At 36.4% G+C, this 15,592-nt stretch overlaps 2 protein-coding genes across 19 annotated transcripts in view; both read right to left on the bottom strand.

Moving 5' to 3' along the window:
* SETD5 (SET domain containing 5) overlaps window positions 1-15,592 on the bottom strand; it is an 82,540-nt gene that overhangs the window by 14,124 nt on the left and 52,824 nt on the right. For all 18 annotated transcript variants that reach the window (XM_050778596.1, XM_050778609.1, XM_050778599.1 and 15 more), the window contains 2 exons: window positions 15,208-15,450; window positions 9,876-10,005 (listed from right to left, as the gene is read on the bottom strand). In XM_050778596.1, the coding sequence (XP_050634553.1) occupies window positions 9,876-10,005; window positions 15,208-15,450 (373 nt within the window). The remainder of the gene's footprint in view (window positions 1-9,875; window positions 10,006-15,207; window positions 15,451-15,592) is intronic.
* The window catches only part of MTMR14 (myotubularin related protein 14), a 271,851-nt gene that overhangs the window by 232,609 nt on the left and 23,650 nt on the right, over window positions 1-15,592 (bottom strand). The window lies entirely within an intron of this gene.

Genomic DNA, 15,592 nt, shown 5'->3' with positions numbered 1-15,592 from the left:
TTGGATGAGAGTTTGAAATCACAGATTAATTTAAGGCTCTACAGTAAAGCCATTAATCTGTAATCTACAATGGCTCTTAACTGTCTTCTGCCTCATCCCATTAAGTTATCTCCTCCAATCAAGCCAAAATCCCAAAGAAACTCTTTAATTACCACACTTAAAATAATTCTGAAAACATTCTATCTCCCAAACTCCAGGTAAATCGAATGTGACTGATCTCTAATTTAATTTCTACCAGTGCAAAATATAAAATTCTTTCATTTATTCATTTATGTATGTATTTATGAGACGGAATCTTGCTCTGTTGCTAAGGCTGCAGTGCAATGGCGTTATCTTGGCTCATTGCAACCTCCATCTCCCGGGTTCAAGCAATTCACTGCCTCAGCCTCCTGAGTAGCTGGGATTACAGGCACGCACCACCACACCCGGCTAATTTTTGTATTTTTAGTAGAGATGGGGTTTCACCATGTTTGCCAGGCTGGTCTTGAACTCCTGACTTCAGGTCATCTGCCCGCCTTGGACTCCCCAAGTGTTAGGATTACAGGCCTGAGCCACTGCTAAATTTCTTTCTGTTACATTGAGTTTCTGAAAAGTCTTTGTTACTGTGTTAAAGTTACCCTCTACTACACTGCTATATCACCAACTAAAGGTACTGGGATGCTAAATCCAAATTCCTTTCACCATCTCTCATATATTGTGTCCCTTTTCAGAAGCTCTTTCTAAAATGTTCTTATATGATTTCCTGATCCATGTCTAGCCCCTTTTCTACCTAAAAAGCGTGAAATGATTTCTACAGAAACTTCTCTCAACCATTAAAAAATTAGGTTTATATTCGTTTTTTTTTGACTAGAATAATCCTATTTTCTATATTTCTTAGATCCACTTAAAAAGCAAGTTACCACACTTAAATATTTTAGTAACCATTTAGGCCAAAGCACCTTTCTCACTTGATTCTCGGAATAAAAACACAGTTTTATTCATTTATAGTTAAAAAGATATGTATTTATTTAATACCTACAGATTACTGAACTAGGTATGGAGGGAAAAATGGTCATCATACAGTCTATTTTCAAGAGGCTTAAAATTTGTCAGAAATAGAAAGGCGGCCAGGTGTGGTGACTCACGCCTATAATCCCAGCATTTTGGGAGGCTGAGGCAGGCAGATCACTTGAAACCAGGAGTTTGAGACCAGCCTGGCCAATATAGCAAAACCCTGTTTCTACTAAATACACAAAAAAGATTAGGCAGATGTGGTGGTGGACGCCTGTAGCCCCAGTTACTCAGGAGGTGGAGGCACAAGAATCACCTGAACCCAGGAGGCAGAGGTTGCAGTGAGTTGAGACTGCACCACTGTACTCTAGCCTGGGTGACAGAGCGAGGAGACTGTCTCAAAAAGACAAAACAAACAAAAAAACCAAAAGCAAAAAACAAAAAGAGAACATATTAGTAAGATCAAGAAAGGTGATCATATTGCTATGCATTAGTTTAAAAAAAAAAAGCTGTATTCTAAATGATTATTATATACTACAGACTATGCCATGTGCTTTATTGTGAAATATCTAATTTTAACAACTCCTTAACAAGCACTATTATTAACATCCCCATATTAAAGGTGAGAAACTTGATGTGTGGAGAGAGACAAAACAGGTATTCTTGCTCCCATCTATCTACATTCTTAATTTTTGTATTTTTAGTAGAGACGGGATTTTGCCATGTTGGCCAGGCTGGTCTGGAATTCCTGACCTCAAGTGATACACCCACCTGAGCCTCCCAAAGTGTTGGGATTACAGGCATGAGCCACCACGCCTGGCCCCATCTTTCTATATTCTTAATCAATAGATAAGTATATCCCCAAGGCTTGGTGGATGGAAGGAGTGACATTTATTCCAGGCCTTCAAGGACAATTTTTGGGTCAGGAAGATTATCTGGAAGCAATGGTCAGTATGAGACTAGTAACTGGGAAATCATCTGGAGTTAATACAGTAGTTAGCAAAGAGTTATGAGGCACTAAACCAGGGTAGGAGATGTTTAGATGAAGAGGGAAGAATAAATGCAAAAAATTATTGAAGATGCATATTTTTCCTTTCTGGTATCTCAGAATTTTTAATATTCCTAGACTGGAAGTATATTCACATTTTCCTTTTGTTCCAGACACTAAATTTTCTTTCCTTCTTTTAAAAAGTGCCTAGGTATAAAACAGAAACAAACATGTAATTCATGGCTTATATTCGGAATAACTTTTACATATTTAATATTTCAAGGGTCTTAAACAACGGAATCTTTCAGAAGATCTCTGTACTGCTAGGTCCAACCCTATAACTACTAAAGTCAATTATGTTAAGTGATGAAGTTAGTTGTAGAAAAAATTTAGAAGATATAGGTGAAATCTGCCATGTGCAAATCAACGTACATGGCATTCATTCAACATATATTTACTGAGTACTTATTATGATACTGTATTCAACAAGAGACCTGATGTCTGCCCTTAAGAAGTTTACAGGCCAAAGAAGGCCAAATAATTTGCCCACTTTTTCTCTTTTTCCTGCATACATAGTTTTCAAATTTTATATGGTCAAATCTATCCATCTTTTATTTATTTTTTAACCTTTACTCAAAAAATTACCAAGGTTATATAAACACATACACAACCTGAAAATCATATCCACAAATAAACGCATGCTAATATCCTGGTAAATTTTTATCCAGACACTGCTTCACTGACTCTTGCCTTACCTACACTACTCAATAACTATTTTCACTCAGAAATACATGGTCAACTTTTTTTTTATGATAATGAATAGAAATCTACAGTTCAGGTTTAATGGCTGCACAACATTAGTATTATCAAAATTTAACCAATTCAAGTATTTTTCATTTTTTGCTATAAGAACAAATGGCTACATGTAGGATTATTAAATCAAAAAAATATCTACACATGTGCAGTAACTTTATTTTTAGTCCTGTGAGAACTGCTGGCTCCTGTTCTTTAGCCTGCATTCTACTGGGGTGTTGGGGTCTTTTTCTTCATCTGTAAGGGCTCTTTAAATAGTAAGAATGTTGACCCCTTGTCAATAAAATTACAAATGTATTTTCCCAGTTTACTGATTGCTTTTCAATTTTATTTACAAGTCTCTGCTATATGTTTTGTTTCTATTTAGTCAAATGGACCACTTTATTTTCTGCTTCTGATATCACATCTTTGCTAACCTACCCTGACATTGTAAAAATGCCAGCCTATTTTCCTTTTATCTCCATGTTTAATTTTTAATTTAGATCTTAATTAAAAAAGAACATATTTTATTTCACACTGACAAACTGCCATTAAAAAAAAAAGGAAAAAAGAACATACTTAAGTATGCGGTAGCAATTAATCTGTTCTCTTCCTATAGCAAATAGCTAGCACCTTCTTCCAAAATCTTCTGTAATTGTAGAATAACTATAATTTTCCCATTAATTTGAAATATCATATTTATCTTATTAGATTCTTACATATGCTGGGTTTATCTTCAACACCAGCATACTTTTTATTAAAATTGTTTGGGCAATTCCAGTTATTCTATTCTAGTTCTCCAAAATGTTTTAGCTATTTTAGCAATGAACTAACTATAGAAGTCATTCAATGACCATGCTCATACTATTTTTAAAAGGTTAGGATTCTGATTGGTGTTACATGAAATTCAGGAGTAATCTGAGAAGCATTCTTACTCAGGAACATGGCACAATCTTTGTTATTCACATATTGATTTATGTCCCTCTTCATCTAGATGTACCACATGTCTAATTAAGTTTACTCTTCAGCGTTCTTTAGTTTTTTTTTTCACTACTATGAAAAAAACATATCTCCCCCTTTGTTATCTAAATGTTATTAACATTTAAAAAGTTTACATACTTATTTTTTATCCAGTTACTATATTAATCTCTACCAGTTTTTCAATTAATTCTCTAGGTAGATAATAGTATTTCTACATGATAACACATTAGTACTCTTTACCAGTACTTACATCTCTTATGTTGATTTTCTTTTTTTTGCGGGGGGAGGGAGGTATAATTACTTTGGCTAACAATTACAGACTATATTAAATAATAATGGTAATAGTGGGATAATTTGATAGCCTATTTTGATGTTTAGTTTTCATGATGCATGACAACTGGCAACTTTTTCAGCTACATGTTAAAAAATCGTAAGTATGTTATTTTATCATTAAATTGGTAACAGTCACTGTGTTATGACTTCTCCTCCCCCATTTGACCTGCTAACAAATGAATGTCATTAAATTTTCAAATATTATCTTATCCTTACATTCCTAGAAGGACCTTAGTTATCATATATTATTCTTTTAATATTCTTACAAATTCAAGGTGCTAGTTAAGATCACAAATCTAATTCAAAAGTGGTACTATGCTGTTTTGGAGGGCAGAGGGAGTTAATTTGATAAAATGAATCAAAAATAAAAATTTCAATAAAGACTATATGATACTCCATTACAAGTATGTGCACAAGCAGATAAAATTACAAATTCTACCATTCCTGGGGTTGGAATTCAGATTATTTTTAACCTATAGTTTTTGCAATTGTTAATAACTAAGAATTAGTTATTCTAACAACCAATTCATTCAACTTTTGAAGCTGTTGAACAAATCTGACTACAAAGTTTTGTCTCACCCACCAGGTTTACCTGACCTCTCGCCAACTAAGTACCACTTCAAGCATCTGACAATTTTTTGCAGGGCAGGTGTTTCCACAACCAGCAGGATGCAGAAAATATTTTCCAAGAGTTTGTCGAATCCTGAAGCATGGATTTTTATGCTACAGGAATAAACAAACTTATTTCTCATTGGCAAAAATGTGTTGATTGCAGTGGTTCCTATTTTGATTAATAAAGATGTGCCTGAGCCTAGTTAAAGTGATTTAAAATTAATAGTCCAAAATCGCAATTACTTTTGCACCAACCTTATATATAAATTTTGGTTTCTGTGTCTATTTCTGTAGGAAACATAGCAAGCAGAACAAATGAATGACTACTAGGTTAAGGATTATGAATATTTTTAATGTACACGATAAATCTTATCAAATTGCTAGCAGGGCTCTCCTGTCAGTTTTACTGCAAATCCTTTCCCCAATGTATTAATCCTCTATTAATTCAGAGGCAGGACAGACACAAAAACATGGTTAATACAGACTGAATTATTATTTTTAGAGATAGATGTCTTGCTGTCATTCAGGCTGGAATGCAGTGGCATTATCACACCTCACTGCAGCCTCAAATTCCTGGGCTCAAGCCACCCTCCTACCTCAGCCTCTCTAAGGCTACAGGCAACACACCATCATGCCTGGCTAATTTTTATTTTTTGTAGAGATGTGGGTCTCTCTCTATTGCCCAGGCTGGTCTCAAATTCCTGGTTTCAAGTGAACCTTGTGTCTAGGCATCCCAAAGAGCTGGAAATTGCAGGTGAGAGTCACCATGCCAGGCCCAAGTTTGAATTAAAAAATATATATATATATTTGAACGTGCCTAGAACTTTCTTTGGCAAAGGACCTTGTTTTTTTAAAGACAGGGTCCTGCTGTGTGGCCCAGGCCTAACCTGACTCCTGGGCTTGAGTGATCCTCCTACCTCAGTCTCCAAAGTAGTTGAGAGTCACAGGCATGTGCCACTGACAGTCCAGCTAGAATCTAATTCTTTTTCAATCTCCTAAGTAAAAATTCCACGACAATTTACCAACTTTTACATTTATATTTAGGCCTGTTCTGACTATTTTGTTCCATATATACATCCATTCTTGCATCAATATTATACTAAATTTAACTATTAGCTTCATACTAGAAGCTAGTCTTACACCTCAAAAGAAAGTACTTCATTATTATTTTTTCAATTTTTTCTTATTTTTTAAAAGGTAGACTTCAGAATCATTTAATCAAACTCCAAAAACAAGGCCGTTTCATGGGAACTAAGAGAGAGAGAAAGAAATATATATATACACAAATAGATAATCTTTCCATAATGAACATGAAATTTATCAAACGTTCACATATGTTTCATGAAAAAAAAGAAAAAGTAAAAAAGAAATTTCAATTTCCTCAGACTTTAAAAATATTTCTCAGTAACAATTTACTCCATATATCCAACTAAGGTTATTCCTAGGCAGTTTCTTAGTTTTGTTAAATTTGGTAACAAAAAAATTGGTATTCATTTACTTTCTTAGTATGTAAATGATTTTAAAAAATACATTTATACTTTTTATATATTTACTCTTCTATCCAGTAATATTAATAAACTCATTATTATAAAAAAATTTTTTTTTTTTTTTGAGACAGAGTCTTGCTCTGTCACCCAAGCGGAAGTGCAGTGGCATGATCTCGGCTCACTGCAAGCTCCACCTCCTGGGTTCACACTATTCTCCTGCCTCAGCCTCTCGAGTAGCTGGGACTACAGGTACCCGCCACCACGCAGAGCTAATTTTTTGTATTTTTAGTAGAGATGGGGTTTCACCGTGTTAGCCAGGATGGTCTTGATCTCCTGACCTCGTGATCCACCCGTCTCAGCCTCCCAAAGTGCTGGGATTACAGGTGTGAGCCACCACGCCTGGCCTAAACTCTTACTATTAATTCTAAGTTTTTCAGATGATTATTTAGGCTCTTCTAGGAATACACCCACATCATTTACAAATAACGAACATCATGCCCCTGCCCTACTTTGATAATAACTTTTATTTCTATAAAGTTTCAGCTTTTAGGAACTTAGAATCTTTAATGTATGTATGTATGTATGTATTTATTCATTCATTTATTTATTTATTTATTTTTGAGACGGAGTCTCACTCTACTGCCAGGCTGGAGTGCAGTGGCATGATCTTGGCTCACTGCAACTTCTGCCTCCCAGGTTCAAGCGATACTCCTGCCTCAGTCTCCTGAGTAGCTGGGACTGCAGGTGCACGCCACCACGCCCAGCTAATTTTTTTGTATTTTTAGTAGATACGAGGTTTCACCATGTTGGCCAGGATGGTCTCAATCTTTTGACCTCGTGATCTGCCTGCCTCAGCCTCCCAAAGTGCTGGGATTACAGGCGTGAGCCTCCATTCCCGCCCAGAATCTTTAATGTATTTATTAATACACAAATACTCTACGAGAGAGTATTCTGTTTAGAATAATGACCGTATAATAATTACTCTTACGGGCCTGATACTAAACTGAGAACTTTATATACATTATTCATTCTAATGTTAGTCCTATAAAGCAGGTATCGCTATTCCCATTTTACAGATGAGGCTCAGAGACTTTTTTTTTTTTTCTTCTAAAGACAGAATCTCCCTCTGTCGCCCAGGCTGGAGTGCAGTGGCGCAATCTCGTCTCACTGCAACCTCTGCCTCCTGGGTTCAAGCAATTCTCCTGCCTCAGCCTCCCGAATAGCTGGGATTACAGGTGCGTGACCAGGCCCAGCTAATTTTTGTATTTTTAGTAGAAACAGAGTTTTACCATGTTGGCCAGGCTGGTCTCGAACTCTTGACCTCAGATGATCCGCCTGCCTTGGCCTCCCAAAGTGCTAGGATTACAGATGTAAGCCACCACGCCTGGCCTCAGAGACTTTTAGTAACATGATATAGTTAGTAAAGGGGACAGCTGGTTTTTCAAATAAAGGTCTGTTTGATTCTCTCTATTATAGAAATCCTTTCTCCTTTCTTAATATCTCTTTGGTATTCTTGAAAAAAAAAAAAAAAACAACAAAAGAGCCAACAAATAAAAATAATTCCTCAGAATTTATGCTAATTTTGTAGCAATATAACTTGCGCATTTGACAGCTGCTTGATTTTTAAAATCAAATATTTTCCTATGTTGCTCTTTAAGGGCAAAGTGTGTCCTGTGAATGTTTCTCACTGTTAGACTAGGGCAGAAGCTCAACAACAACAAAAAAGGCTGGTGACTAGGAATCCTCATTTCCTTCTATCCAGGACATGTAATAACAAAGACACTTTTCCTATAATCCTTTGCTAGTCAGGATGTGAACTGCTATACAATCTCCTGTTCCCGACCTTAACTATACACATGCATTAACATACACACCATAAAGATAGACAAACACGATAGTCTATTTCAGCTAAGTTATACTCTTACTATACCTTAAAAGCTGTTAAAAAAGAAATAATATAAATGGAAATCTGGTACCAAGATTTCTTTATAGTATCTTATTTGACTAAATCTCCCTAATCTTTGGTGAATACCAGAAGAAAATATTTTAAATAAACAGTATAATTTATCCTTCAGATAAATGGAATTTTATTATCCTGATACACAGGTGGTAACTTATGAGGTATAATCTAATCTAGAGACAGAAGAATAAACCAAATCCATAATTTAAAAAACGGCAATTCACAGCCGGGCGTGGTGGCTCATGCCTGTAATCCCAGCACTTTGGGAAGCGGAGGTGGGCGGATCACCTGACGTCAGGAGTTCAAGACTAGCCTGGCCAACATGGTGAAACCCGTCCCTACTCAAAATACAAAAATTTGCCGGGTGAGCAGGCGGTGCCTGTAATCCCAGTTACTTGGGAGGCTGAGGCAGGGAGAATTGCTTGATTCTCCATCTCAAAAAAAAAAAAAAAAAAAAAAGGCAATTCACATTTTCCGAAATAAAACCTAAAAAGAAGTAAAATCCAAATGAAATAAGAACTTTAATAAAAGTTCTGATTTTAGTTGCAATATCTGCTATTAAAAAATTATCTAATTAAATTCAAGTTCATTACATTTATTCAGCATGTTGGTAAACAGGAACAATGAGGTGGTTTTTTTATGAAAATCTGAAATATTCTGTTTGTTGCAACCTGAAAGGTTGCTTTAGCATCTAATTTACTTTGGTATTTTGACTGTCTAATATTTAAAAAACTGATTTACAGACAAAGTTATGAAAATCACAAAGAACTTTTCAATTAAGCTGATAGTTGCAGGAGAAACTGTGGTAAAAAGATTGTCACAAAATACATTAAGATATCACAAGTGCTTTCAATTAGATCCTTTGCAAGTCACTGTGAAAACCAATGGACCAGATGATTTTTCATTGACATCTAGTTTAAAAATGCACAAGGACTTTAGATTTAAAGCTGTCTGAAATTTTTTTTGTTTTTGAGACGGAGTTTTGTTCTGGTCGCCCAGGGTGGAGTGCAGTGGCATGATCTCGGCTCACTGTAACCTCCACCTCCTGGGTTCAAGCAATTCTCCACTGCCTCAGCCTCCCGAGTAGCTTTAGGGAGGGATTACAGGCACCTGCCACCACACCCAGCTAATTTTTGTATTTTTGGTAGAGACGGGGTTTCACCATGTTGGCCAGGTTGGTCTCAAACTCCTGACCTCAGGGGAGCCTCCCATCTTGGCCTCCCAAAGTGCTGGGATTACAGGTGCGAGCCACAGCGCCCAGCTGTTCTTTTAAAAATTGTATGCTAATTATATAAGCCCCTTTGAAAACAATCAATTGATAATAATTTCTCACTTATTTCATTCATCCCCTGCTCCCTCAACCATGTCCCACCCAACTTAATCACTTAGAATTTTAATTCTTTCCTGAACATTAGTGTTCCACCACTTTCTTGCCCTTTCCCCATCTTATAAATATGAATATAAATTTCCTAAACTTACTACTTTAAATGTATCTAACCTTTTTTATAACCATTTCTGCTGTTATCTGTACACTGTCTAGTCCTTCTTTGTCGTCCTGGGAAAACTGATCCCTGACTTGAGATCTCTCTCTTCCTCTGTAAAGACAGATGTAAAGTAACTATTTAGAAAACATGCCATTTCTTTTTGTTATCAGAAGTACTCATACTGAAATTTTTTATGCAGACCTGAAACAATCATTGGTCATATATTCAGAAAGGTTTTATATACGTACCTGCGTTGTCTTTGCAGATACTGGAAGAGCTACTATTCTCATTACTTTGGTATAGGTGCTGAGTTCTAGTCTCTTGGGGTACAGATGATGTTTGAGTCATTCCTTCTTCTAAGGCTTGTTTTATCCAGCGCTATAATTGGAAAAGAACCAGAGAATTATCAATAATTATTTAAAACCATTTAGTAAACCTGTTTTAAATGTACATCAACTGGTGAGTGATACAATTCAACACACTAATTCAGTTACACAGTCAAGCATTTTATTGTCTTGTGTCTCAGCATATTGGAACATTGTCCTATCAATTCCTTTTAACTGACAGAATTGAGGAAAACTGGATTACATATAATGAGATCCCATCAAAAGACAAAAACCAATAAAAAATGATTACATCTTTTCATACTGTTTGGGATGGTGTAAAACGGCAAGACTTAGGAAGAAATCTTAACATTTATTTAGGAGAGACTCTGATCGTATAGAATAAAACTAACACATAAAATAAGTGCCTAGAAGAAAGATAAAGATCTCTTAAAAGTTGTCTGCCCTGTGCTGGAGACAAGTGAAGAGGTAATAAAAAAGATTCATAGGAAGACTTTGGATGAGGATTAACAGCTCTTCACTACAGGTACCAAAAGGTTTATCTCAAATGAAATAACCTATGGGATCCCCCCTCCAACAAGTAGTTTGGTTAAATTATGCATGAGTAATGCAAATCACAAAATGAACTTCTGTAGACATAAAAAAAGGGAAAAAGTCAAAAAGAAGACCTATCAGTCACAAGTTTTTGGTAGTAAAGATTAGAATAATAAATTGACGAGAAATAAATTTAGGCGAGATAGTAAGCCTGCAAAGATTAGGATAGTAAGATTATGCATCCTGTGGAAGACAGAAAATTTCTTACCTGTAATTGTGTTCTCTTAAGATATACAGTTGTAGGTTGCTCACCACTCTGTGGCTCTCCTGCCCTGACATAAGACAGATCGAATTTTGATAAACATCAATTTCTGAGTAAGACCCTCCCCCAACAGGAAGAGCAAAGGTGAATTATTATAATTTATACCTTTAGAGAACATGTATTACAGGTAAGTAAATATTCTCTTCACCAAAGAGAGCAATTCTTATAGATTTTCCCTCTTAGAAACCTAGGAAATAATCCACAAAAATTTTACCAAAAAAAAAACAACAACAACAACAACAAAAAACTTACACCATACAAATGTCATTGTGGCTGGCCAAATGAAAGCAAAACTAATACTGTAAACATTTGGAAGGAAGAGTGAACAAGTGTATAAAAAAGAGCTCTCAATGGTAATTTGAATTCATCACATAAACATTTTAGGATACAACCAGGTCTCTGAAAAGCAAACACAAAAACAAAATAAAAAACCCCCAAGAACGAACTCTTTTAGATACAGAATATTGATGTAAAGATGAATTGTCAGAACCACACATATAAGCCTTAAAGCTTAGAAGAGAACTTAGAAGTCATCTTGTCCAAAGCACTCATTTTATAAATGGAAAAATTAGGCTCAGGAGTGAAAAATCTTTTGTTATAGCCACCTTTAAGTTTTTCTTTTCAAAGCAGAAAACAGACTCATTTGGGGTCACTGAGCTTTCCTATATGACTAATTTTTTAATATTTCAGGGTCTAGTAGATGTACTCATAAAAGAATTTACATTCTGGATCTGATGACTACAAAAAGGGAACATAAAACCAGGAGTATTCTAGAAGAAAGATGCTACCATGGTTAGCTATGAGGTGAAACACAGCAAATACGATCAAACCTACTTCTTCAGGTTCTGTTGTATAATTTTACAATATTTCAGGACTCATATAAAAAAGGAACATGGACATTTGTTTGTATCTAACAAGATACAATTAACCTCATGGATAATAAGTTAATTTTAAATGCAGCTACTCAGCAAGTTGTTAAAATCAAAAGAACATTTCTCCCTTCTCTGAAACTCTGTATTAAAGTATATTGCAAAAGAGTTTTCTGGAAGGCTCAAAGATGGATAAATGTTTTAAAAGTCTCATTATTATGGGGAAAGAACAAGGAAGTAATGCAGGTTTTGGAGTCCAAAAGCCCTGGCTTGACACTTGGCTGTAAGGCTGGGCTCAGTGACTCCTATCTGTAATCCCAGCAGAATGGGAGGCCAAGGTGGGCAGACTCCTTGAGCTCAAGAGTTTGAGATCAGCCTAGGCAACATAGCAAAACCCTGTCGCTCCAAAAAATATGAATATTAGCCAGGCATATGGGTGTGCCTGTGGTCCCAGCTACACGGGAGGCTGAGGTAGGAGGACCACTTGAGCCCAGGAGGTCAAGGCTGCAGTGAGTCTGTGATGATGCTACTGCACTCCAGCCTGGACAACAGTGAGACCCTGTGAGCCCTCACTACCCCCAACCAAAAGAAATTTGGCTCTTGTCACTAGCTGCCTCACTTTGGGCAAGTTACCAAACATTTCTGAGACAAAGCTTCTGGATATATAAATTTAGGAAAATGATTCCAATTTCATGAATAGTAAGTGAGACAATATACGTGAAGAAAGCTTATAGTACAGTACTGAACACTCAGCAGGTTTTCAACGAGTCCTGGTTCAACTAAATTTCAATGTTATGTTTGGAGATTTACAGATAATGCTCCAGTGTATAAAATGAAATATTAATATGAATGTAAAGCAGTGTTTCATTATCTGTCGCCCGGCTAATTTTTTTCTATTTTTAGTAGAGACGGGGTTTCACCATGGTCTCGATCTCCTGACCTTGTGATCCGCCCGCCTAAGCCTTCCAAAGTGCTGGGATTACAGGCGTGAGCCACCGCGCCCGGCCCAGAATGGTTTTTCTAAGAAGTCTGGAGACCAAATGCCCTATACACATTTTGTTTAGAAGAGGAGTTTAGAGAGAACAAGGTAAAACACTACCGAAAGCCTTGTTGGCCACTTATAAATGTTTTTAAAATAACAGCTGAGGATCTAAAAAATGATATACTATAAAATGCTTTTTAAAAACTATGATTCAATTTAGAAACTCCAGGGATATCATAAAATGGTCTGTCAAATACTTGAATTCCTCCTCTTTTCAGAAGTAGCAAAATAATAATGATAAAAATAAAAATAAAAATAAACAGTATAAGAATCTGAGTACAACTATACAGATACAACTTTAATTTGTCCTACACTGGTAAGTTTTTAACTTACGAGGCCAGGCCCTCACCTCTTTAGTGAGATATGAAACAGTGAGCCTATGACCCTATTAGAAATATACATTGTTCTAAATAATCCCATGGAGGGCTGTTTTTCTCACCTATCTGATTAACTTATATTCTGAGGGATTTTCTGAATTTTATTATAATTTTGTTGAATAATGAAAATGTTCTTAGGTTCTGCATTAGATAAGACCTCTTTAGCCAATCTAAGAACTCTTCTTCACTGCCATAAAGCCAAGTTCAATTCTAGCTAAGACATTCAATTTCATTGTATTTTGCCTCATAAAAAGCTGTATTTTAAAAAATAGACTCTTTATATGTGAACAGCACACAATAAAGCAATGATTTAAACTTAAACAGTTTTTAAAGACCCTATTTAAATAGTCTTGTTATGATAATCCTGTGTACGCAGCCTAAACTCTTCCTAAAGAACCTTATCTAACCATGACACATAGATAAAAGTGCTTGAGTAGAGCCTGTATAAATGAGATTAAGGATAGTCAGATACATTTGGAGAATATAACACAGATTTGTGTTAAATGGAATTTCTATCTGTTGTCTGTAGAATTTTAAGGATGTGCTATAGATAGAAGTATAAAAGCAGAACCAGGTTAAAAAAGCTTAAAGAAATGCATTTTCTACCAGATTTGAAGTTACGGTCCTAGACACATGTTTTTGGTTTTTATAAGTCTCTGCTAGTTGGAAAAGATGGAAACAGAAAGACTGCAACCCAGCATTAGAATTATCAAGAAGGAATTTCAATTCAAGAGCCTAGTTCATATTATTTGCAGCTCAGATTTCATTACTAATCTGTACTAAATAATTACCTACACTCCTAAAAGGACTAAAATAGGAGATTGTATGACCTGGCTTGGTAAGACGCTTCAACAGTTCTTTAGGAATTCTTCTACTAGGGTTTCCCCGAACAAACCAATGAGTGATTCCAATACTTAGGTAAGATGTGCAGTTAGGAAAAGACTTTCTGCAATGTGCTGCTTATTCAGCAGTAGCGTCCTTCCTTTTTGCAGATTCCTATTGCCCTCCTCCCCTCCATATCCCACACCACTTTGGCTCATCTTTCATGCCCCTCTCCCCCCGAGAAATAATTTCTGTTCTTTGGGGAAAGAGAAAAGCTTTAAGTTTGGAGGAGTCAGGGAAGACCTGCCTGGAGTTGGAGACTTCATCACATCAAATAATCTATATGCAGCATCCTCATGTACGTGATGCCAGTGGAGGAGGGCAATGGCAGACACTGAGGAAGGCAGCCTGAATCCAGATCTGAGGATAAGAGAAAAGGGTGTTCCAGGGAACAGACTCTACCTCAAAGGAAGACCAAATGAAAGGGTGTCCTACACTTCTAGAAACATGGAAAACAATATCATAGATCTGAGGGAGTGATCTATTCCTAAGAGACACCTTTGGAAAATATGCAGGGCTTCTGGGAATTAAGAAAGAGCATTCCAAAACAACACCAAACGCTACTGCCACTAGATCCAAAAACAGTAAGTAACTAGAAAGAGGAGAAAGAGGCAGAAACAGAGAGGGAGAGACAGTCTTTTAGGGTAGATTCCATATTCTCTGGGAATAAACAGTCCGACTTGTCATTTGATCAAGGAACAGGAATTATGCCAATTACAATAGGATTTTTCCTCTAATTTCCTTCAAGTGATGATAGTGGATAATAGTGGTTCAATTGATTCAAAACACAATTTAATTACTTTTCATTTATGCAACAGTGTTCTAGAGGACCCAGGGCCTAATCTTACACAATCATCATAAATGGACATGTTAACCCATACTACAAGAGCACACACAAAATATATCCATCCCTACCCAGTCATCCACTGCTGTGTGCTCTCCCTCAGGAACCTCAAAGGTTCTCAGAAGAGACATCAGTGACCAGTCACAAATCTGAGCACCAAAAATGCAGTATATTCATTCCACCATAGTCTCACAGACTCTTGAAGAATCAGTATTTATGGCTGAACAACTAATTCATTATAAACTCACATGGGCAGAGTGGCTATTACAGAACATGTTATTTATGTCATGATGACAGGAATCTTAGGCTTAAAAAACAAAAGCACACACACACAAACACAACACACACACAAAAACACAGACATACCTTCTTACAGGAGCTGAATGTGCCATCAGGCAGAAGGGGCCTTCGACGTCTCTCAGGGATAAAGGGTGAGCCAAAGCGAATGTAGTGTTTGGGGGTGGTGCAAATTAATGGGGAATGGATAAGACCTGGTAACATGTTTAGGGTCGTTGCCAGTACAGTTGGATCCGTCGTGATACGTAAAGGGCACTCAACAGGGCACTCTTGCTTCTCTGCTTTGTCATTCAACCATTCTGTAACTAGATACTAACGTAAAAAAGAGATCATTAATTTATAAATCAACAGGTAGCAGTGTAGTTCATAAAGACAAATGTCATCTAGAAACTAGGACAGAGGGAGATGCAGCAGCTACAGTATGAATTGGGCAACCAGAACACAAGAATATCTT

Source organism: Macaca thibetana, chromosome 2 (genome assembly GCF_024542745.1).
Source record: "Macaca thibetana thibetana isolate TM-01 chromosome 2, ASM2454274v1, whole genome shotgun sequence".
Taxonomy (NCBI): Eukaryota; Metazoa; Chordata; class Mammalia; order Primates; family Cercopithecidae; genus Macaca; species Macaca thibetana.
This window is presented reverse-complemented; position numbering and strand designations above follow the sequence as displayed.